The 22,530-nt window shown below is 48.5% G+C and overlaps 1 protein-coding gene across 1 annotated transcript; it reads right to left on the reverse strand.

Annotated features, from left to right (window-relative positions):
- Positions 1–274: 274 nt before the first annotated feature.
- Positions 275–15,605, reverse strand: LOC144178770 (ferric-chelate reductase 1-like). The gene is made up of 4 exons (XM_077706876.1): positions 15,446–15,605; positions 11,692–11,911; positions 4,721–4,931; positions 275–521 (listed from the first exon to the last, which is right to left on the reverse strand). Exons 2-4 carry the CDS (start codon positions 11,894–11,896, stop codon positions 431–433), a joined length of 507 nt encoding a protein of 168 aa, XP_077563002.1. The 5' UTR covers positions 11,897–11,911; positions 15,446–15,605; the 3' UTR covers positions 275–430.
- Between the last annotated feature and the right edge of the window lie 6,925 nt (positions 15,606–22,530).

Raw genomic sequence — 22,530 nt, forward strand, 5'->3', positions numbered from 1 at the left:
GTTAGCTAGTTAGTCAGTCAGTCAGTCATTTAGTCAGTCAGTTATTATGGTTTAGTTAATTTAGTTTAGTAAGTTTAGTTTAGTTAGTTTTTGCTCCCAGCGTCTAAGTAGACCTCATATTTATTCCGTGAAGTATTCCACAATGACCGTTGCCCATTTTCCTTTCCGACAAGCTCGACGTGCGTTTCTTCTTCTTAACACACTTGATTTTCCTTTTGCGCTTGCTGTAAGCGCTCCAGGAACTGTTCTGAAGCATTGGAAAGTATGGCCGGTCTGTTTGCGCACAATTTTAATGCATGATCATTAGGCAGTTCCCTTCCGTCGTATTTCCCTCGATCTCAGGCAAGCACTCGCGAAAGGTTTCGTTTCGATCCAGCGGGCGAGACACTTTTCAGCGCTGCAGTGTTCGTCAAAGCTAAGTGGGGGTCCCTTAGATGCCTTCAAATGTCGGGGCATTTTCATCGTCCAACCAGCTCCAGATGTCTGTGAAGTAGGTCGCAAAGTCCATGACTACGGTGGCCCTGCAATAAAAAGTGATGAGGCGAACAATTTAAGGAAAGAAACCGGAGTCTGGTGCATTCTCATAAAATTATCTAAGACAAGCAGCCTGCATCCTGTTGACACCTCTTCAAGCATATTTCTCGCTGGTCCATCACTTTTTCCGCCACCCGTAATACTTTTCTCGCAGAAAAAGTATTTTGCATGTAAACAAGTGACTCAGTACCCTCAATCCCCCACAAAAAAAAATTGGCCGCGTCTCTGCTCCTTTCATTGCAAATGTCGATGAAAGACAATCTTTAAATGGCGCCAGAAGCTATAGTGGCGCGGGCGACAGCGGGCGACGGAGTGAATGCAGTGGATGTAGTATTTCATTTGCTATCGCAAAAGTCAGGCATCCATGAATTTTTTTTTAAAGGGACACTGCAAATATTGCCGCGAACTAGGCATTGGGTTTATTTGTTTATGTTTTGTTTTTAGTGCCCTGCCCGCCCGGCTGTGTTATCTGTGTCCCAAGCGAAGCGATGTTCCATTATTTACTTTTATGTAGCACGGGTTATCTCATTCTGATACGGAGAGCATTTCGCCTTAACGTCACTAGCCTCGAATAATCTTCTTTGACTCTACAATGTTCTGATGTAAATCGGCGGTTGGAGAAACACTCGCGCCGAAAGATAAAAGCCTGCAGAGCAGACGCCGCGGCATTCCGATCGCCGACGCTCGCTTGCGCACGTCACTTTGTTGACTGCTGCTTCGCCGCCTGTGTATTCTTTGAGTGGTTAGAAGAGCACAAGTTCGCTCCAATAAACTTGTTTTCCTTGAAGACAACTGCGTCGTCTTCGGCATCGTGACAATATCACTCAAGTATTAATTTTCTGTCTTATATCTGCGTAATGTCTCGTTCTTGTTCAACAATGTTAACAAGTATGAACATTGCCACCCGACTTAAACGTTTAGATTTGGCTGTGGGTATATAAGAGTAATGCGTAGATTCAGCTTCACTGCGCCCAGTTGCTGGATCGAGTCACTGGCAGACAGACATACATACATACAGACAGACTAAAATTTCTGCGCCTAAGTAGCCCAAGAAAGATTATCGTCTTTAAAAGACAGTCTGGAAGTAGGTAACCGCGAGCTGATAAAGTTACCCGTCCTGGAAAGACGCACGTTCCTGCAGAGGCTAGGAAGACAAAATACACATTTGGTTCAATAAAAAGACTGATTTATACTAATAACAATGACACAGATTTTATCGCAAACTTCAAACTAGTAATGGAAGTATTAGGGAAAACAGATGAAGTATTATTTTCTTTTATTTTCTTTTTTTGTATGTGTGTGTGCTAGAAAACAGTTACCCACCCCCTCTGTAACGCCCTATGGGCCTTGAGGATAATTCAATAAACTAAGTAATTAATTAATTACTTAATAAGTGGTGGCAACTCCCCAGCCACTTTTCGGCGATTTCTCTATGACGTCGAGAATCTTGTTTGTACGATTGGCGGCCACCACCAAGGAACATGACTGGACGAATGTAGTGGGTCCGCTAGTTCCGTTTTATCCTGTCCATTGAACGCTAACGTTAGCGTTCAATGGACAAGATAAAATAAAAACATAGTTACCACCATGTTAGCTTCACGTACGTGAAGCTAACATAGTGGTAACTATGTTTTTATTTCTGGCTTCTGTTGTGTCATTCCTGCCTATACTACGCCACTGTAGTGCGAAATTTCAAGATTTTTTTGTGTTTCTTGCGTTTAAGTAGCAGGACTGTTTATGCTGTTAGTTACGCCATATAGCGCTACCAGAAAAAAAAAAATACCAGGAAAATGCCCGGCGTCGACCATACTTGCGCACGGGCTTCCGCCAGGTGAGGAGCTCGCAAGAAAATATCAAGAAAAATACCGAGCGCATGTGCGCGTGCGCCTCGTGAGGAGAGAGCGTCCGGCATCGGCCAGCTCGACGTTCGAGAACACTCTGCCCAGCGTTCGTGGCGTGCTCTCTCGCGTGCGCTTTTAATCGCCCGTTCACGTGCGTGCGCGCCTGAAAATCGGAGCACAAGACGCCGAGTGTGCGAAACCGGTTGCCTCGGGTTCTAGCGCGTGCTAACCCGGTCCGCTTTAGGAGAGATGGGAAAAAAATTGGCCGCGTATCTGCTCCTTTCGTTGCAAATGTCGTCAAAAGACGATAGTCTTTGTAGACATTTGCCAAGGAAATGCCCCCCCTTCGCTTTCCCGCTCACCTCTTACGCTGTTCCTTTTCCGTCGCTCTCATTCCAAGGAAAACACACTAAAAGTTTGCTCAATTTACCGCGTCCCACTGCTACAGGCGGGGTTCCTCGATGCCAGCGCTGCAGTACGGCGGAGACGCGCGTGAATCTCTTTTTATTCTCACCCAGGCCTTCATAAATGACCACACTATAACGATGAAGTAATTGAGCGCCTGCCAGCGAATTACGACAACGACAACCCGCAGACCGTTATTAGTGGACCTGACCGTGCTGTACAACACCGTTATTGATTTGCAATAATGACCGGACCTTTGCGTCAAGGTACCGAAATCCAACCTGTTCGGGCGCTGGTTTTAAAGTTTACATTGAACGGTCCCTTAACAAGGACCCACACATCGCAGGCAAGTCGTGCGAAAAAATTTCTTTGTTTTTCCCCTACACTCAGAAGCATGTATTAGGCTAGCTGCTCTTATCGACATGCCCGCATCGACCTTATCTGTAATTATGTGGTAGATTACCAAAGTTTGAAACGATGGCCAAAGGTTCAAAGTTCTCCTGAGTCTGAGTAATTGCGCTAATTAAGACACGGAGGCGGCGGGCTCGACCAAGGACGGCTTTATTTATTACGCTGATTTAGGTGAACAAAAGGAAAAGCAGCGCGGTTTCACTGCAAGGAGTGCTGGCAAAATCGATACTTCTAATCGATTGACCTGACTAGCCTCCCTCCCTGCTACCCTCCGGATTGCCTCCAATGATGGCGCGGCTACGTGTGCGTCCATCGCAAAGGTGTTCTTTCGACTTTAATATTGTTTCCCTCACTTTTCCTTATTTTTTAACTGGCCTATGCTGATTCCCAGTCTTTTGCGCAAAAGAAGACTAAACCTTTAAAAATATGGGGCGGCAATTGCTAAATAGTGGTGTTCAAACATTAAACGTTCACAACCCGCAAGGCTATCCTCAACACATTGCCCGGCATTTTTCCGGGCCAGAATAAAGGCAGGTGACATGAGCTTCAGTTTCGATAGAAATCACAGCGGAGGATCTGTTTTCCCGCCTGAGGGATTCAGCGTTCGTGACTTTCAGCGTTGAGGCCGTGAACCAATCAGCGTCGAGGGTTTTAATGTATTTGTTTGCCGGCAGTTACGGCTTTGCACGAGAAAGTTAAATAAGTAGCCCACGAAAGCTGCACAAAATAGTGGCAATTTCTTTCGAGATTTTATATCGCTTGGTCGCAAACCATTCCGAGAAGAACGAGTTTTAAAGTAGTGATGAAGCACTTGATAAGTACTGCAATAGACTTTAATCCATGCGGATTGTAGAAGGGCAAGTAAAAGGCCAGAGACTAAGCATATCGGGGCTTACGAGAACCGCAAAGATGCATTAATTTTGCTATAGTATGCGATGGAGAGGAAGCCAAGGCAGTATACACCTCATGGTTAAGAATATGCGTACCATATTATGTGATACAATTTTTCCAGCTAACTGCTATAGTTCATTCCACACGCTAGGTGCAGCACTGTGGAGGCTACAGTGTTGTCAACAGCCCGCCCCCTCAGGGCGCCTAACTCACTGCGAAGGAAGCGACAAAAGGCGCCGGGGTTTTGCGGTTCCACTTGCCGAGAGGGGAGAAGGGAATGACCTTTCGGGACCCCCTTCACGGCGAGTTAGGCGCCCTCAGTGGGCGCACTGTTGACAACAATGTAGCCTCCACAGTGCTGCACCTATTTTGTGGTACGAACTATAGTACCAGCGGATAAATTAGGAAGACGATGTTACAATGGCTGTTTGAGAACCCCCGACACGGTCGCACTCCCTAAAACCATGGAGACGGATGGCCAACAATAATAATTACCACCGGCCCCCTCCCTGCAACGAGAGCATAAACAATAATGGATGCTCAGTGCAAAACATCTAGTTCCTGTTTCTACTGAGCCCGGCAACCTTCCAAGGTAGAGCACTGGCAAGGAAGTAAGACGGGTAGAATGTTGCACTCACTTAAAATCAACGGTGCCGTTCTTCGCTGGCGGATCCCACAAGAGCGTGACGTGTTCCTTGTAGGATGGGTTTACGTGTGTAACGAATGCGTTACAGCCGCGCACAGGCTTGCAATCGTCCCCTGGCCGGAATGCGCCCCTGTCTTGACCATCGACGAAGGCCCTGATGAGGAAGCCCTTGAACTTGGTCCCAGGTGGCGCTGTCAGGTTCACTGCCAGGCGCAGGACGGAAACAAAAAGAAGAAAAAACGTTAAATGGCCAAAGGACGGCTTAGCTAACGCCGCATAGGTTTTATAAAGTGCTATTGAGGTGTTTATCAGGGAACAGACTCGTATGAAAGATATTCTAGCTCAAATTGAGGGGGACTCGCCTGATCACGTTCCTATGGGGCTTACAAAAACTTTCACCAATCGAAAATGTTCCTCAGGGCGCAGTCTGCTTTCAAAAATATATTCTTCTTCGCCCAGATAAAAACTAAAGAAGAAACACATTTTGGTTTATCAAACTTTCTCTAGATGGCGCAACCTGTCTGGCAAACGAGAGTTATGTTTCTTTATTTCAGAAAAGAAGTGATGTATATCTAAAATACGCAGGCTAGGCCGCTGATAAAATTTCTATGTAGTTGTAAAACTTTTCATATTGGTGTACGTTGGTTTTTAAGCCATGGGCCACTAAGTAGCAAGTCCCATAGGAATGTTACGGCGTGAGTCCCCTTTGAGCGAAGAAAGTGGGCTTGAGCAACGCCGCCTGTATTAACATTGCCTGACGCGTCGCGCGCTTTTCAATGGGAAGGGTAGGGACGCTTAGTTCAGGCACTGATCCGCTATGTGGCGCGTGCCGGCGGACATCTCGCCTTACGTCACTGCTCGCGAGTCGCGAACGCTGCACCCACTTCTACGACGTGTGCCTGTCAGCTTGCCTGTTGGGCTTCAAGGGCCGTTTCGCCTACATCTTAGCCGTGACGGGGCGCTAGTTCTGTGGCGCACTGGGGATCTCGTTCAACGTGTCGCTCGCTTCATACTTGCTGCATTTTTCCAAAGATAAAGACGGAGGCGGATTGAAATAGTCTAAGAACATACTGATTGTCGGGTAGACATATAGCTAACAGAAAAACGATATTTTCGGATGGGGCAGCCATTATTTTACTGATATTTTTCTTTCTGGAGTATTTAGAGAAGAAAAATTTGCGTGCACGTATTTTGTTCAGGCGCTCACTTCTACGATTACTTTCCAATAATATCACGTGCTTGTAAACTTCAGAAAATTATAGGAAACAAAAGGATAAGCAGCTGCGATCCCGCCACGCTGTCCGGGCGCTTCTACAGTACAGTCCTCAAATTTAGAAGTGCGTACCGATGCGGAGTGCGAACAGGGGGGATAGAGGGGGGATGCCCCACACAGAAAATTTCAGGGCCTGTGATCCGAGTAGATAAGCGCGCAAAGCCGGCATCAGCCTGCGGCAGCGCAAGGGAATTTGCTTCGTGACAACGGAAGTTTTATCAGTGACAGACCAAGACAGACAGGCATGATGAAAAACAAGAAGGCGTAGGAGCGCCGCCTCGGGAACGCTAAACAAACTTTCCGCTATTTTGCATAGTTTCCGAGAAGTGGCGCTGACTGGCGGACACGAAAGCACGCTGGAAGGCTACGGAGCGGGGAAGGGTAGGAGAGAGCAACAGGAGAGTGGCTGTTTGGCCATTTTTCGCTCACGCGTTAGGCACTGTTTATACAGGCGGCGTTGGCTTGAGCGGGTAACGTCATAGGTCATTGCGCTGATGTTTGCCTCGCAAGCAGCAGCGCCGTTTTCGATATCCTGGTGGTTCGGGGGGTCAGTTCTTGTAGCAAAGATTCCACGCATGTCACGGGCTCGGTTCGTACCATTCGTATTACGTAAGTGTCGGCGCCCTCTCAGAGACACCAACAGCCGGAATTATCAGAAGTCCAGCACGAGCGCCCACACAAAGAAGGCATCTATAAGGTAACGTCATGATAAAAAGGCCGAGTAGAACGAACAGTTTAAGTGGCGCAGACGAAAATGCGTTAGCTGTTGATATTGTAGCCGATCAGTCAGATTGCAGATAATACAAATGGCAGGAAGGAACCTATGCATTCATCACGGCCATCTTTCTTTACACCATGTTTCAGTGTCAACACCATAGATGGTTGGCAGCGGGTGATGCTGCAGGCAGCGGGTGATGACTGCACGAAAAATCGACTCTTTTATCGATGCCCTAGCGTGCGCTACAGCAGTGATTTCCCTACACCCCCCCTAGGGGGTGTGTAGGCCCCCCCTAGTTATTCTGGACACCCCCCCTTGAATCCCCAAATTTCACTCCTGTCAGTCCTTGTATGGACCTTTTTCAGTATCGATCTGCGCATGAGCGGGCTGCCCGTCAGCTATTCTTGGCAGTAGCCTCGGGCAAAATAAACAAAAGTGCGCCCCCCCGAGCTTGCTGTTAGCGTTGCACGTATTTATTTCCTTTTTTTCGACAGCTCGTGGCAAGTTCGTATGTGCACACAAAAAGGCTTTCAAAGGAAAGGGGCAAAGTGGTTTGAGGCTGACCACGCTGCGAGCACATTGCTACCAGCCAGGGAGTAGCGAAAAGCGCCACGAAAGCTAATCCTGGCGTTTTAATAAATCGGGAGCGTACAATCGGTGCCTGATTTATAAGTGCTGCATAATTCGTGTACTACCTAAACATTGTTTCAAGAACTCAAATTTCGTCACTGGCCCTGGTAACAAGTTCGAAAATGTCCTTATACGTTGAAAAATGGCGAGAAAAAAAAATCTGAATACGGACCTTTCATGGTAAAAAATGAATTTCTCTAAATTTGTTTTTTTCTTAGATTGAATAGAAAGCACCGCCTCTCAGGTATATATATATATATATATATATATATATATATATATATATATAGAAAATGAAAAACGTACGTCACGGGGATGAGCGTTTGGTTAACAGACATCTATTATTTAACTAGGGGGATAAAAAAACAGCTTTTATAGTTTATGAACTCCCCCCCCCCCCCATAGCCATTGAGACACCCCCCCTTGATTCGATGCCTGGGGAAACCCCTGCGCTACAGACAACTTTAGTAGGAAAAGTGGTGCGCTCATAGCGGCCTCTGTGCGGTGCAACGTGCCTATGCGCATGAGGCACAAAAGATGGACCATCTGTTTAACAAATTGGCTGCCAATAGACTGCAAACGCAATAGGGGTTGGCCAAAGTCTCGATTGAGGAATGAACTACGAAAATTTGGGAGTAAAGGGTGGACTCAGCTAGCATCCGATAGACGTGGCTGGAGATCTTCTGGAGACGCCTCCTTCGTGCAGTGGACACAGCCAGGCTGATGACAACGGCGACAACGGCGGCGACGACAATGATTATGATGATGAAGATGAGTGTCCCCTAAAGGGGGCGAGGGGAGGGTGTATCTTTTTTTTTTTTTAATTGCGACAGTATGCCCTTTGGCATAAGTTCCTACAGGTACAAGTTTGCACCCGTTTCCCGGATGAAGTCCAGAAGACAGCGGTGGTGGGGCCCCCACAGCCATCGCTGAAGATCGGGGGGTCTCCCCGGATGCAGGCCTGTGCCGCGAAGGTGGCGGGATCTCGCTGCACTCAGTGAAGGGCACGTCCATAGCAGGTGGTTGGTGTCGGCGTCTTCGGCAGGAGCCGTACAGAAGGGCAGGTCGAGGGTGTATCCGCAGGCGAGTGGGTCCTCGTCCGATAGCCAGGGACAGAAAGAGGTTGATCTCCAATGCCCAGCCCTCCTTGGTAGCACCGAAGAGTGATTCGGTGTACCGAAATGTGCACCAAAATGGTCTTTGTAGCTCGGCAAGACACATTGCAAGCGGAATTCCCTTAGAGTTGGGGCAAACGCAAATGACTCAAACCGTGCACGTTGGCTCCATTTGAAAGAATAGAAAAAAAACGAAATATGGCAAATTAGTCCAGACATAGCTATGCACCGCTTTTATTATCAAACAGGAAATAATAATACACCATGTACAACGGCAAAACTAAGCAAAAAGAATCATGCACCCCTCCGCCAACGACGACGACGGTTGGCCAATCCCACACTGCGAGTACGTGCTACTCTGGAGGTACGCGCCATTTTTCCAGAATTCCTACAGCAACTCTCGGGTGTGTATTCTATAGGCCTAACATTTGGGTTTGGGTGTACGGCGCGAATTAATACCCGCTGATTGGCGTTCGCTTCGACCATGTCGAAATGGAGCAACCGGGTAGACGCCGGCTTCGTAACGCAAGGGACCCAGGTTCGAATCCGGCCACGGGAAGCGTGCTTTTTTCACTCCCTTCACCCACAATCATTCATCATCATCGTCAGAGAAAGTTAGATTTCCTGCAGGGCGTATTGGCGCATAACGGCTACAGTGAGGACACTAAAGCTTCTCCTTAAAGGCCTTTACAAATGGCTCCTAGAACAAGGCTGCGAAATTCCTTGTTAGGCCACAGATGACGGGGGTAATAGCTGTCTCAGAGAAGCATTCTCGGATGGTTGATGCGTTGTTCTCGGCGATGCGCCGATGAGTTCCTTCATCATTTTCTTCATGTGGACCAAATCGCGCGCTCTTTAGACTGACTTCCATAGCCTGTTAAGAGGGACCACTAGGATGCCCGATGTATATGCGCAGCGTGCGCAGAGTTGCTCAGATGTTCTCATTCCCTCGCGAGACCGCGTCAATATGGCGATGTGCAGGTCTCCGTCATGTGTAATCTTTCCCTCCATGAGAATCTGGAAGCGCTGTTTGGGCACGCAGGCTCCTCCCGGGAGCAGGAGGGACACATCCTTCCTCATCGTTCAATAGCGTCTGAAGACTAGGACAACATATGAGGAGACACAAGGCGGCACTATCTGTTGTCCTCGTATTCAAGCACCATTGAACGACGTAAAAGGACCAACTATCCCAACTGTCGGTTCAACATATCGTTCCCTTTGTTGCGATCCCTTACTTTGCAGCGACCAGCGCCGCTGCGGGTCTGGTGCATTCGAGAAAGTTCGTGCGCCTACATGGTCGTGTGCGTAACATGCTGGCGCGATGTTTTCTCGCGAAACCTGTGACTACCAGATTCCTACCATTGAAATAATGGCCCGACTTCGTACATTTATGTTGGCTGTTTCGTATGTTTATATCGTTTGATTGCTTACGTATCCCCAATCCGGCCTGGAAGCGCCATTTCTTCAGACGCCATGCCAGCAATCGGTTGCCGAAATTCCCGCTTGCGCTGTTTTTACTTTCTGCAGTTATCCCATACGAAAACAAACGGAAGCTCTCGATCTCACTATATGGTAGCGTGACATTTATCCTTTTCTGTGCAGGAATTTTGTCTAGTTGGTGTCTATTCGACTCCGGTTGGACTCCGGCAAAGCATTGCAAACCCCACCACGTCTTGAATATCACAGTTGAGTTATAAATGGCACCGGCTTGACGCCAAGGCCACTGTGATGAGCTAAGGTTTACAAGGGCGACCATTCAAACATTTGTGCTGGGATCGCTTTCCGGCGTCGCAGCTGAAAGTTTTTACGCCTGAGCGAAAGAGGCACAGAGTCGCTGCGTGAACTCGGCGAGCACCTTCGTCACCTTTGGTCGCTTGTCCGCGAGGCAGTATCAGCACCCCTACCGACCCCACCGTGATGTTCATCTTAAGCGCATAAAAACACACGGACGGAGAAGACAAGGACAAGCGCTTGTCCTTGCCTTCTGCGTCCCTGTGTTTTTATGCGCTTAAGACGAAAGTTATGGAATACCAACTAGCCCGACCGCAAGCTCTCCCCCACCGTGATGCTTCCACGCGTATATGCAATCATGTTTACATGGCTGCTACGGATGTGCATAGCAGCTACCCAGAATTTTGCTTTGCGTTGCCGTTTACAAGGGTTGGGAATCCTAGCTTTCGTGAAATATAGTGTCGAAGCCTGAAGTATATGTTCCCACTTGCGAATCGCAGCCCGTTGCTGCTCTGGTTCCCTCGTTGCGCGATGACCATCTAAAACCAATATCTAATAATGGCCGATGAGTTGGTTTACACAGCGCATACCCGGAAACCAGGCGTTTGTTTACTTCCGGAATCGCGACGGCCGCAGGCCCATGGCTGGTATAGACGACCTGCAAGGCACTTCGGTTCTTTGGTTAGCGGGCCGGGGGTGGCATACATATACGAGCGATCCAACGAATACAGTGAATCTCATCAGTGCGCAGTTACGTGTTGCATTATACAAGCAAGCATTTATTCGGGGATAACAAGATGAATGGCGAGACGGTAAACTGGCTTCTCGGCCGTTTCATACTTTGATCGGGACATAATCGATTGGGTGAGTAAGCGCCGTGGGGTACAACGGCGGCAGAAACTTCTGCGTCTATGAAAAGAAGCAGCCGTACCGGGTCGCGATGCAAGCGTTGGGGCGTGAAAGCAAGCGTGTGTATTAGTCTGCCTGCAATAAAACTTTGAAAAGAGCCCGCTTAATGTCGTTATTTTCGGCGTTTTCTCCAGCAACCCGCAATACATACGGCACCTACGGCGCTGTGTCATGGTCAGTAGCATGTGTTTTACTACCTTGTTTTCGTTGCATGACTACATATTTTTATTCTTTGTGCGCTAACGTTGGTTCAAAGCACGAAGAAAGTGATCATTCTTATCACCTGTATGCTGTTGTATATGACGGAGCTTGGCAAAATAGAGCATCTCAGTGATATCTTACACTAAACGAAAACTCGAAAAGGTCTGGCCTAGGCTACTATTTAACACCAGTCTCGTACAATGAACACGTGTAGGGGTAGACAATAATGTGTCTATACAGCCCGCAGAAGCCGCATCATCATCATCTTCAGCATCATCACTAACAGCATCATCATCATCAACAACAACAACAGCGATGACGCCGACGGCGACGATTACGACAACAACGATAATAAAGTTCAGTTTTTGTCCCGTTCAATCGCTTACCCGTGACAGGATTTCCGGCAGAGAAGTCCCTTTGGCTCTGCCTGAGTTTGAATCGGCTGAAGTGCCGGTAGAGCCCTAAGCGACCGTGTCTTGCCCGCATGGTGCGACAGGCCTCCCTGGTGGCGCCGAAAGGATGGGCCACAACGGTCGTCAAGACGACCACAAGCAGTGTTGCCGCCACGGCCAGGAATGCCGGCGAATGCATTGCGTCGTCGTAGTACTGCGCAAACCAACGGCGGTTCATGATAAACTGTCGGGCGGCACCTGATAACAGCAATGGTGTTGTTTGCGCATAGAATTTCTTACAATATACACTAGAGAGGAATCTGGCGCTAGCGTCTATTCGGCTCACATCAAGGCTCTCTGTGTAGTCATGGACCGCCATTATATCATGCGCTCGCCTTAGTTTCATCAGTGGTTTGGATTGAAACGCTTTAGTGGCCGTATATTCGAACACACTGCCGCAAAAAACGCGAAGAATGGTGTGTTATTATATAGGTGGCAAATAAAAAAGGCTGTTTAAAGCTAAGGAAAAAGGAAGTAGATTGATTGATTGTAGGGTTTAACGCGCCGACGCAACGCAGGCGATGAGGCGCGCCGTAGTGGAGGGCTCCGGATTAATTTAGACCACCTGGTGATCTTTAACGCGCGCCGAAATCTCGTACACACGGGCGTTTTTGCTTTTCGCCTCCATCAGAAAAGCGGCCGCCTCGGCCGGGAATCGAACCCGCGACCTCGTGCTCAGCAGCGCAACGCCTTAGCCACTGAGAAAAAGGAAGTAAAGCGTATTTTTGCAGGAATGGTTGTGCCTACTATTCTTCGGGCCAAGCTGGTAGTTAACAACAATTTCAATTGTTATGGTTAGAAACTCATTAGATACTCTCATTTTATTAATTCTACCATTATTTCGGATAATAATTTGTTTTGAATAGTTTGGAAAGCTTTTCAAGCGTGCCTATGAAAACGTCGCCTTCGTGGTGAACCGGTGCACCGACCGTCAGCTAGTTTAACAAAACTTGTTGCTGAGTGAGTTGGTTCATACTTGAAGAAAAAAGAAAACGGGGGGTTAAACAGTCGCGAACGAAGAAAAGATAAGGCAGATACAGGCGGCCGTATCTGTCGTATCTTGTCTTCGTCGAAGTAGGTTCTGTTTCGTTTTTAAGTGCGAATGCACTTTATAAGCGACCCCAAACCATCCACCGCCGGCGGCGGCGGCGGCGGCGGCGGCGTCCGCAGTGCTCCTCTATATTTAAAAAAGAAACTGCATCCGGCGCCAGGTTTCGATCCGAGGACTTTGCGGCCGCAGCGCGACGCTCTACCGACCAAGCCACGGACGCGACGCTAATATCAGTGTTAGTGACGCGCCTTATATCTTTAACGCATTCAAACTACGTCGTCAGCGGCGTGCGTTGGCGACTCAGCGGCGTTATAGCGGCTTGATAACTGCGTGGTGTACACGTGATACTACAAACCCGGTGGAAGAGATGGAAGAGAAGGCGGCGAGGCGGTGGGCTGCGGGGGCCGAGCGCAAGCGCCGCAAGCGGGCCGACAACCGTGCATTCGCACTTTCACATTCTCCCCCTCGGGGAAATGCGGGGGAATTTTTGTTTTGTTTTTTGTCACCTAAAACTTTCGCGACGGCATATTACCCGCTCAGTCACACGTCCTTCAACTGCGGCATGACCAACGTCAGGTACGATCATGCACTGCCTGCCTTTTCACCGAACACGGCTACCACAGAACAGGGAGGATTTCGGCTTCCTCGTAGCTCGTAAACGTGTTCATGCATAGTGAAGAAAGCAAATCCCAAAAAACCGCTTAAGAATCCAATTTTCATGCCAAGACTAAGCCAAAAGCGGGGGTCTTCCCATGAACCCCCGCGGCGACATGGATTACCAAGTGCAGTTTCCTCTATAGTATACTTACTAAGAAACACTACGTGCGTACGTAAAACGGGCACTTACGCTCGAGGTCTGGTTCGTCAGATAGTTCGACGCGCACCCGGCGTGGACACTTACTGAACCACCGATAATCGGTTCATGAAACCTAAGGTTCTTCCACAACATTACATAAGCGGAGTTAATCAACCGGCATTGCGTACTTCGTCGACCATCTAACCCGTCTTCACCGCGTTACTCCATAACTTTCTACCAACCGAGTTATCCAATCAACGTCGCGAACCTCCCTCCTCCTCCCCCATCCATCAACCCCTCCACTCGTGCACCTTCTTATCTCCGCGTTTTAACCTACTGTCTGGCCAATCAGCAGCGCCCCACCCATCGACCTCACCCTATTCACCTGTCCCTTTACACCCCTATGCGAATGAACCTTCGCTTCCATCTGTTGGCAAGTCACCATCGACGTGCCACCGACAGTTGGCAAACGACCATTTCAAAAGTCCAACGTCCACGCAGAATATGGCGTCGTGGAGAATTCCACATAAGCACAGTGCGCCTTGTTGTCTCTTGATTGTCTTTGGTTTAGCCGGTCTATAGTTGTGTTAAAGGTGGTTATGAATGTACAAACTATAGGAAAGACATTCACACCCAATGGCGCCATCCAGTTGGCAAATACGAGAACGAAATACGCGCCTCGCGTCACCGATTGCCCAGCCGGTGAGAAACGCGCATTCGCAGCGAACTGCGGGATCTTTTCTGGCGTGTATAACCAACGAGTCCTGGACTGAGGACCCCGCCCACGATCCCGCTCGACTTCACTGGTAATAAAGTTTGCTCCTCCTTCTCCACAGTAGGTAAAAGCCTTTTTGCATTGTAGGCAATGAACTTGCTTCGGATTGCAAACTTCGCTCCTACAATTTACTTTAAATCCAAATTTCCCTGCCAGATTGCCTTTTATGCTGGTATAGTTGTCCATGTCGGCACTGGCTAAACACTGAAATGAGAATACCACCAGCAGCTGAGCGCAACCAGGAAAGCGCATGCGCGGAAGGCAGATCTGTTCCCGGGAGGTCCATGGATAATCGATGAGGCGCAAAAACGCGTGTCACGAAAAAGTTCCAGGCGCCAATCTAAAGCGCATGTGAATCCCCTCTACCGAGTGCTGTTGTCGGGAAGCGCATCTCACTGCTTTCTCGCTGGGAGACGGAGATCGTCGCGGGCGGTGTTTTTGGAAAAACATCTTGGGACGCAGGGCTCGTTGGCCAGCGTACAATAGTGCTGAAGAATCTACTCTTTGAGAGTGTAAATTCTTCAAACAGCCGCCGCCGATCCCTTCCGCTGGGAGCGTTCCCCGATGCGGAAGCACGTTTTTCCGGTTAAACAAGCCCCCGAAGAGCATTTTCTGCTTAGAGCTGCGCGGCGTTCCCCCTTCGCCTGCGGAACTGACAGCGACGGTCTGCACAAAAGGAACGCGGTAGTTGAGGGCGGCGACCGCTCATGGAAAGGAGAAGGCGAGCACATGGAATGTAAAAAACGAAAAAAAAAAAAACGTCGATTCGCATGCAGGGTTGAAGACAGCAGGCTTTTCTCCCGTGGCGCACTACACTTCAACCGATTAACCGATTAAAAAAATTAACCGCGAATAAAGCATTATTCGATTAATCGGAAGGTTAATCGACCAATCGCCCACCCTTAATGTATATATATATATATATATATATATATATATATATATATATATATATATATATATATATATATATATATATATATATATATATATATATGTAATACAGTCAAAACAAAGTTACCTGTTGTAATAAATCCCATAAAACTGCTGTTTCATAGTTTCTTACCTCTCCTTCGCTCCTGTTGCTGCTGCCCGAAGCTTTAGGAAGGAGTGCTAGAGCGATCCGTTCTCAGTGGATCCAGGCAGGGAAGTGAAACAAGCTCACCAGCCTCGCCGGGCGGCGGAGACTACTCCCGGGCAGTGCATTCTCCTCTCTGCGTTCGATGCGATATTTGAGAAGTGGTGTGGCGGAAGCGAAGGTCAATCCTGCAATAAACAAGTTTACCGACGTGTTAGGACAGAAAGAAAATTAAAAAAAAATATTATACGTTACTCCTCGACGTCAAAACACATTAATCAGACCACGCTTTATCTTTTGTCGGACATTTTTGCCCTCTTGCCTTAAACATGTGAGAAGTCATAGGTGTAGATATCTAGTATGAAATTAATTTATGTACTGAAGACGAGGCGAAAGTGAGGGCCGGCAAATGGCATGTGAGTTAACTGTCCTTACATTAAGGTTCCCTATATACATACATTGTATATAGGGAACCCTATTGTATATATGTATATACAATATACATATATATATATATTGTAAGCACTGTAGTTCTCCGCGGCACAATATTTTCGCTGATTTCAATCTTATGTGTAATCATCATCACCTGTCAACCTTTTCAGTATTTTCAGTAATGCTTCATCTTCGTCACCTGTACATGATCATTATCATCCCTGAGGCTAGTGCTGCTTGGCTACGCGTTCGCCAAAAAAACGGCGTCTGTCTTCTCCGCTCTATCAGTGAGCGACGTCTCCTTGAAGGCTTCTTACACGTGGTGGAGGTGCACCTCGATCCCGCCCTTCGGCCCCCCTAGCGCACCCCTGGAGCTACGTTCAGAAAGACTCCTTCAAATCAATAGAACAGGATGTCCCGACTCGCGCTGCCCCTGCAACGGCTTCTGCGCCTTCTGCGTGGGCCGTTACCAGCCGCCAACGGGACCCCCAGATCCTTCGCTGGTCTTCGCGATGAAGACGTCGACGATTGGCTCGATTATTACAACAGAGTGAGTGCGTTTAATCGGCGGGATGACTCCATGAAGCTCTTTAATGTCCTGTTCTGCCTTGACAAAGGGGCTAGCACGTGGTTTTATAACAACGCACATCGCCTAGGAGATCGGAATACGTTTACGGAGGAGATTCGCAAGATTTTTGGCACATCGGCGAGTAACGATCGGAGAGCGCCACGAAGAAACTCTCCCAGCGCGTGCAACATGTAGGTGAGACGTACACGTCCCACATTGAGGATGTGCTTGCGCTTTGTCGCCAGGCGAACGAGGACATGTCGGAGAACGACAAAGTCCGGCACCTTCTGAAAGGCCTTAGCACATTCGCCTTTAATGCTCTCGTCGCTCAGAATCCCACCACCGTACGCGACGTAGTTACAATTTGCCAGCGCTTGGATGCGCTGCAGTCCGCTCGCATCCAGCAGGATACCCCACCAGCCTGCCTTCCACTCGACACGGAGCTGCGCTCTTTGATACGTAGTATCATTAGGGAAGAACTTCAGGCGCAGAAGACCTCCGGACTCTCTGGTGATCGCCAGTTCTCCTCTGGCGCCACTTTGCGTGGGTAAAGAACTGCGTCTCATGGAAAGCGGGCCCTCTACCGAACACTCTGCTCCACAGCACGTGGCTCAGTACGCCGAGATCAGCCCACTGCAGCCAGTCTTCCCGCATCCTGGCTTTGATCCTGCGCGTGCTCAGAGTCATTTGTCTGCCCTTTCTCCGAGACTCCCTGTGCCGTACAGCCAGTACTATGCTCCTTGGCGACCCCCCCCCCCCCCCCCGACCCACTTGCTTGTACTGTGGTATCAGGGGCCATATTGCCCGATTTTGTCAACGGCGTCAGCAAGACGAACGTGCAGGCCTTATACGGGCCGCAACCCCTACCGACCTCCCTATGGCTTTCGTCAACGGGCATATCATTCCCCTCCACGGCCTTTTCCGTCGACCCCGGACACACAGGACGTTCCTGGAAGTTCCCGCCCATCGCGGCGCCGTTCACCATCTCCCTTCAGGAACCGCTCGGTATCGCCCCTTCGCCCTGCGTCTCATGCTGCTGACCTACCCCCGGAAAACTAACCTCTGCAGTTTTTGGAGAGAGAACTGCTATACCTGGTAAAAGTACAATTTCTCCGCAGCGGCCATCGAACATTTTATCTGTCGTCGTCGAAGGTATTTCTGTTGATGCTCTTGTGGACTGGTACCAGTATTTCAGTTATACATGCAGACTTGTGTGCTCGACTTCGTAAAGTGCAAACGCCCTACTCTGGCCCGACCTTGTGTGGCGCAAATAATGTTTTGATTCAGCCCTTTGGACAGTGCACGGTACGCGTACTTATCAACGGCCTTCGGCATCATATCCCGTGTGCGGTGCTGGCGTCGTGTGCTCATTCGCTAATTTTGGGGTGGGACTTTCTCTCATCAGCCTCAGCCGTCATCTTTTGTAATAGCCCAACCATTGAACTCTCCAATGAGCAAGTTCCGAGTGTTTGCAGTATGCCTCAAGTGAACCTCATAGTGGCTGCTGATTGTGTTCTTTCTCCAGGACTGGATACTCTCCTCACACTTCGATCGGCCGACATCAGTGAGGGGGATATTTTAGTCGTCCCTTGTGCCAGCCTACTCTCTAAAGGAGTCGTGATAGCTACGTGCCTCATACGCTTCTGCAATGGGTTCGCAACCCTTCCCGTGACCAACGCTAGCCCCGAAGTGATCCTGCTGCATGAAAGCACCACAGTGGCCTCGACTCATCAGGGAGAGACCATTGATGTTGTTCCTATCGGCTCGTTGTCGACTCTTCCGCGTTCCGTTTTTTCGGACACTTCTACTTCAGCGCTGACCGCCACCATTAGCCCCGACGTCACGCAGGCAGAGGCACAGTCCTTATTGGCCTTACTGGACAAGCACCGTTTGTCTTTCGACTCCTTTTTCAAAACGTTAGGCCAGACCACTGCCGCAGCACACCACATACAGACAGACAGTCCTCACATTACACGCCGCCGCCCGTATCGCCTGTCGGCGTCTGAACAAAAAATAATTGAAGAGAATGTCTCGGGTATGCTTAAGCGAGACATAATTCGTCCTTCCGCGAGTGCCTGGTCTTCTACTGTTGTATTAGTTAGAAGGATGGGTCAGTTCGCTTTTGCGTGGATTATCGAGCCCTCAACAAAATTACCAGGAAAGATGTCTGCCCGATGCCAAGGATTGACGATGCTTTGGATTGTTTGCAAGGATCCGAATAATTTTCAAGCCTGGATTTACGTTCAGGGTATTGGCAGATACCAATGTACGAGGCGGATAATGAGAAAACAGCATTCTGTACCCCCGACGGCTTATACGTGTTTAACGTTATGCCGTTCGGGTTGTGTAACGTGCCCGCAACCTTTGAGCGACTCATGGACACTGTTCTACGTGGCCTAAAGTGGAAGACCTGTTTGTGCTATCTGGATGACATCGTTGTCTTCTCGTCTACCTTCTCTCAGCACCTGCAGCGGCTGGATGAAGTGCTGACCTGTCTCGCTAACACAAAAAAAAAATGTCATTTTGCCAGCAAGACCATAAAGGTCCTTGGCCATGTTGTGAGCAAAGAAGGTGTCCTGCCCGACCCTGAGAAGATTAGCGCAGTCACGAGCTTTTCACGCCCACAGCAACCGAAGACGCTCCGCAGCTTTCTTGGCCTGGCTTCCTACTTTCGACGTTTCGTGCGCAACTTTGCCACCCTCGCGTCTCCGCTAAATCAGCTTCTTCGTTCTGGCACGCCTTTCGTATGGTCTGAGGACTACGAAAAATCATTTGAAGCCTTTTAATCATTTGACCAATTTCGACGACACCAAGCCAACCTTATTACATACGGATGCAAGCGGGTACGGAATTGGTGCTGTTATTCTCCAGCACGATAACCAATCTAGAGAGCGTGTTCTGGCCTATGCCAGTCGCACTCTCAGTTCCGCAGAGAAGAACTACACCATTACTGAACAATAATGTCTGGCTGTCGTCTGGTCGGTACAAAAATTCCGTCCCTACTTATACGACCGCCACTTAACCGTAGTGACCGATCATCACGCCTTGTGCTGGTTATCGACGCTGAAGAAGCTTTCCGGCCGGCTCGGACGGTGGATTTTGCGATTACAGGAGTACGACTACACTGTACAGCACAAATCCGGCAAAAAACACCTTGATGCGGATGCCTTGTCACGTTGTCCCCTCGGGTCGACATCAATCACCGCTGGTGATGTTTCCTCCGCTGCACAAACTACATCCTTGGTTCCCATCGACCCTGCGCCATCCGTTGGGGGCTCCCAACTGGTGTCTTTTCAGCAGGCGGACTTGCACTGCCGAACCATAACCTACCGACTGTCTGGGGTGGAGCAGCCTCCTAACAGCCGTTTACGATGCCAGCTTGCAAAGTACACGCTCCGTAATGGTGTGCTGGAGAAAAATGGGTGCCTGTAGCTCCTCGGGCTTTGCAGCCAAAGCTTTTAGAAGCCTTTCACGATGACCCAGCTGCTGGTCACCTCGGTTTTCAAAAAACATTTGATAGGATCCGAGCTCTTTTCTTCTGGCCTGGCATGTCAAGGTGCGTCGCTAAGTATGTCAGCTCCTATGCATTGTTTCAGCATCGCAAACGCCCTACAACGGAGTCTGTTGGACTTCTACGACCCATTCCTTGTCCGGTGGTTCCTTTGACGTGGTGGGTATTGATTTATACGGCCCTTTGCCATGCACCTCATCCGGCTACCGTTGAATCGTGACCGCGGTCGACCATTTGACGCATTATGCAGAGAAGGCCCCTGTTCGCTCTCGCTGCTCCCAAGAAGTCGCCGAATTCATCTTGCATAACGGGATCTTACGCCATGGCGCCCCCCGGGTTCTACTAAGTGACCGTGGAAAAACATTTCTTTCAAGCGTCATTGCAGACCTGTTTCGTGCATCGTACACCATCCACAAAATGATGTCCTCATACCACCCCCAAACAAACGGCCTCACGGAACGCTTCCATCGTACACTTTCGGATATGATCTCCGTGTATATCGGACCAAGCCATACTAACTGGGACGCCATCCTGCCATTCGTAACGTTTGCGTATAATACGGCACGCCAACGAACAACTGGCTGCGCTCCGTTTTTCGTTGTTTATGGCCGTGATCCCTCCTTCGTCATAGACACCTGTCTGTTCTCGGCACCTGTGACCGGATTAGACCCCGGGTCTGACGAATTCATCTCTCGCCTTCACCACTGCCGCCGTACTGCCCGTGAAAACACGCAAGCCTTCCAGCAGGACCGCAAGCTCCAGTACGACGCCTCTCACCGGTGTATCCAGTTCCACCCAGGGGACCAGGTTCTACTCTGGACTCCCGTTCGTGTGCCTGGACTATGCGAAAAGTTTCCTCGGCGATTCATCGGCCCTTATACCGTTCTGGAGCAGACGTCGCCAGTCAACTATCGGGTCACCCCTGCGTCTCTGAGCACGGACCGTCGCTGTCGGGGAACCGAAATTGTGCATGTCTCCCGTCTCAAAAAGTTCCACTCCCGCACTTCCAAAATGCCAGCGGCCGGACGGCCGCCTTCCTAAAAAGGGGGGGGCAATTAGTGTAAGCACTGTAGTTCTCCGCGGCACAATATTTCGCTGATTTCAATCTTATGTGTAATCATCACCTGTCATCCTTTTCAGTAATGCTTCATCTTCGTCACCTGTACATGATCATTATCATCCCTGAGGCTAGTGCTGCTTGGCTGCGCGTTCGCCAAATAAACGGCGTCTGTCTTCTCCGCTCTATCAGTGAGCGACGTCTCCTTGAAGGCCTCTTACAATATATATATATATATATATATATATATATATATATATATAATTTCGATTGATTGCATTTTTGACAGTGAACAATTTTTACTGCATAAAGTTAACTTTGCATGAAATATGGCAAATGATAACAAATAATACTAAAAATTGAATTGCCTAGCTTGGTTAGGTACAGAAAAACAGGACCGGGCATTTTGGCAATTTTTGAAGATGCCGTGTTTATACTTTTTTATTAGAATGAATTCCTTTTGAAAGCAAAAATAAATTCGTTAACTCGCTGAAATATGCAGTCTTTATATTCTGCGGCAATAGCTGCAATACCTTGTGTCTACAGAAGTAAAAGTTTCGAACTTCACGCGGTTTGTCCAACGCGTCCATGATCCGAACCAATCTTGAACCCGACGAAATCAAAGCGGCATAGCGCAGTTTCTTCCTTTCTTGCCCGAATGGGCTCAAAGCCATCCTGGTAATTGCTTTGCGGTTATTACGGGGGTAGAATCGATACAATCACGCTTCTCACCTGTCGGCTTCCGTAAAATTAGAGTATACAATGCTTTTTATGTCATTGGGGACAGTCTCTCTAATTTTAAGCAATTTACTTTGACTTTTTTTCGTATTGCAATAGCGATGCTTTCCAAAAATACAAAACATTTCACGCGTTCACACACAAACGACCTGTAATTAAATTTCGCTTCTACCGAACGCCCCAATAAAATGGTGTTTGGCAGGCATATTAACTTTCCTGCAAAATATTAACATATGCTATTATTTGGGCGCCATCAGCCGTTCCAGTCTTTAGTGAGTTTGTATTGTTCAAGATACATTTAGAAAAAAAAAATTATCTTGGCTGACTAGTTTCCCGCGACGCACTTTGTGTTTATCTTTTACAAGGCGTGTTCCAGTGATTCCATAACGTAGGGTGTACCGCATTAACGTTGCTAACTCTAAAAGTGTGGCTGTTGGGTTCATAAATTGTATTCAAGGGTTTTAGGTAAATGTCTGCAAGTGCTGTTTTAGCCCCAGTTCTGGCAACCAGTGACACAATAGTCCGGCTGTAGCTATAGTTTTTTATCTACTTTGCTCCCCCAGTACGCTTTGTACAATCAAGTTCTGCGCAACACCCAAAACAGAGAAAAATCTATCTATCTACCAGAAGTTTTCAACCCTCTTTACAATGTGAACGTTATCTGATAGCAACATGCGGTAATTAAACTTGGCAAAAAAATTTGGTATTGACACTTGTTTTTAATTGCTAGTAGAACTTGCGATTATAAGAAAATTTGTGAAAGTAGA

This window comes from Haemaphysalis longicornis, unplaced genomic scaffold (genome assembly GCF_048455015.1).
Source record: "Haemaphysalis longicornis isolate Haplotype H1 unplaced genomic scaffold, Haemaphysalis longicornis Haplotype H1 scaffold_4, whole genome shotgun sequence".
NCBI lineage: Eukaryota > Metazoa > Arthropoda > Arachnida > Ixodida > Ixodidae > Haemaphysalis > Haemaphysalis longicornis.

Coding starts and splice junctions, on each gene's coding strand:
- LOC144178770 (XM_077706876.1), bottom strand. CDS start 11,896: ATGCATTCGCCGGCATTCCTGGCCGTGGCGGCAACACTGCTTGTGGTC. Junction 4,932..11,691: donor TGCCGGAAATCCTGTCACGG/GTAAGCGATTGA, acceptor TGCGCCTGGCAG/TGAACCTGACAGCGCCACCT. Junction 522..4,720: donor AACGGCACCGTTGATTTTAA/GTGAGTGCAACA, acceptor TTTTTATTGCAG/GGCCACCGTAGTCATGGACT.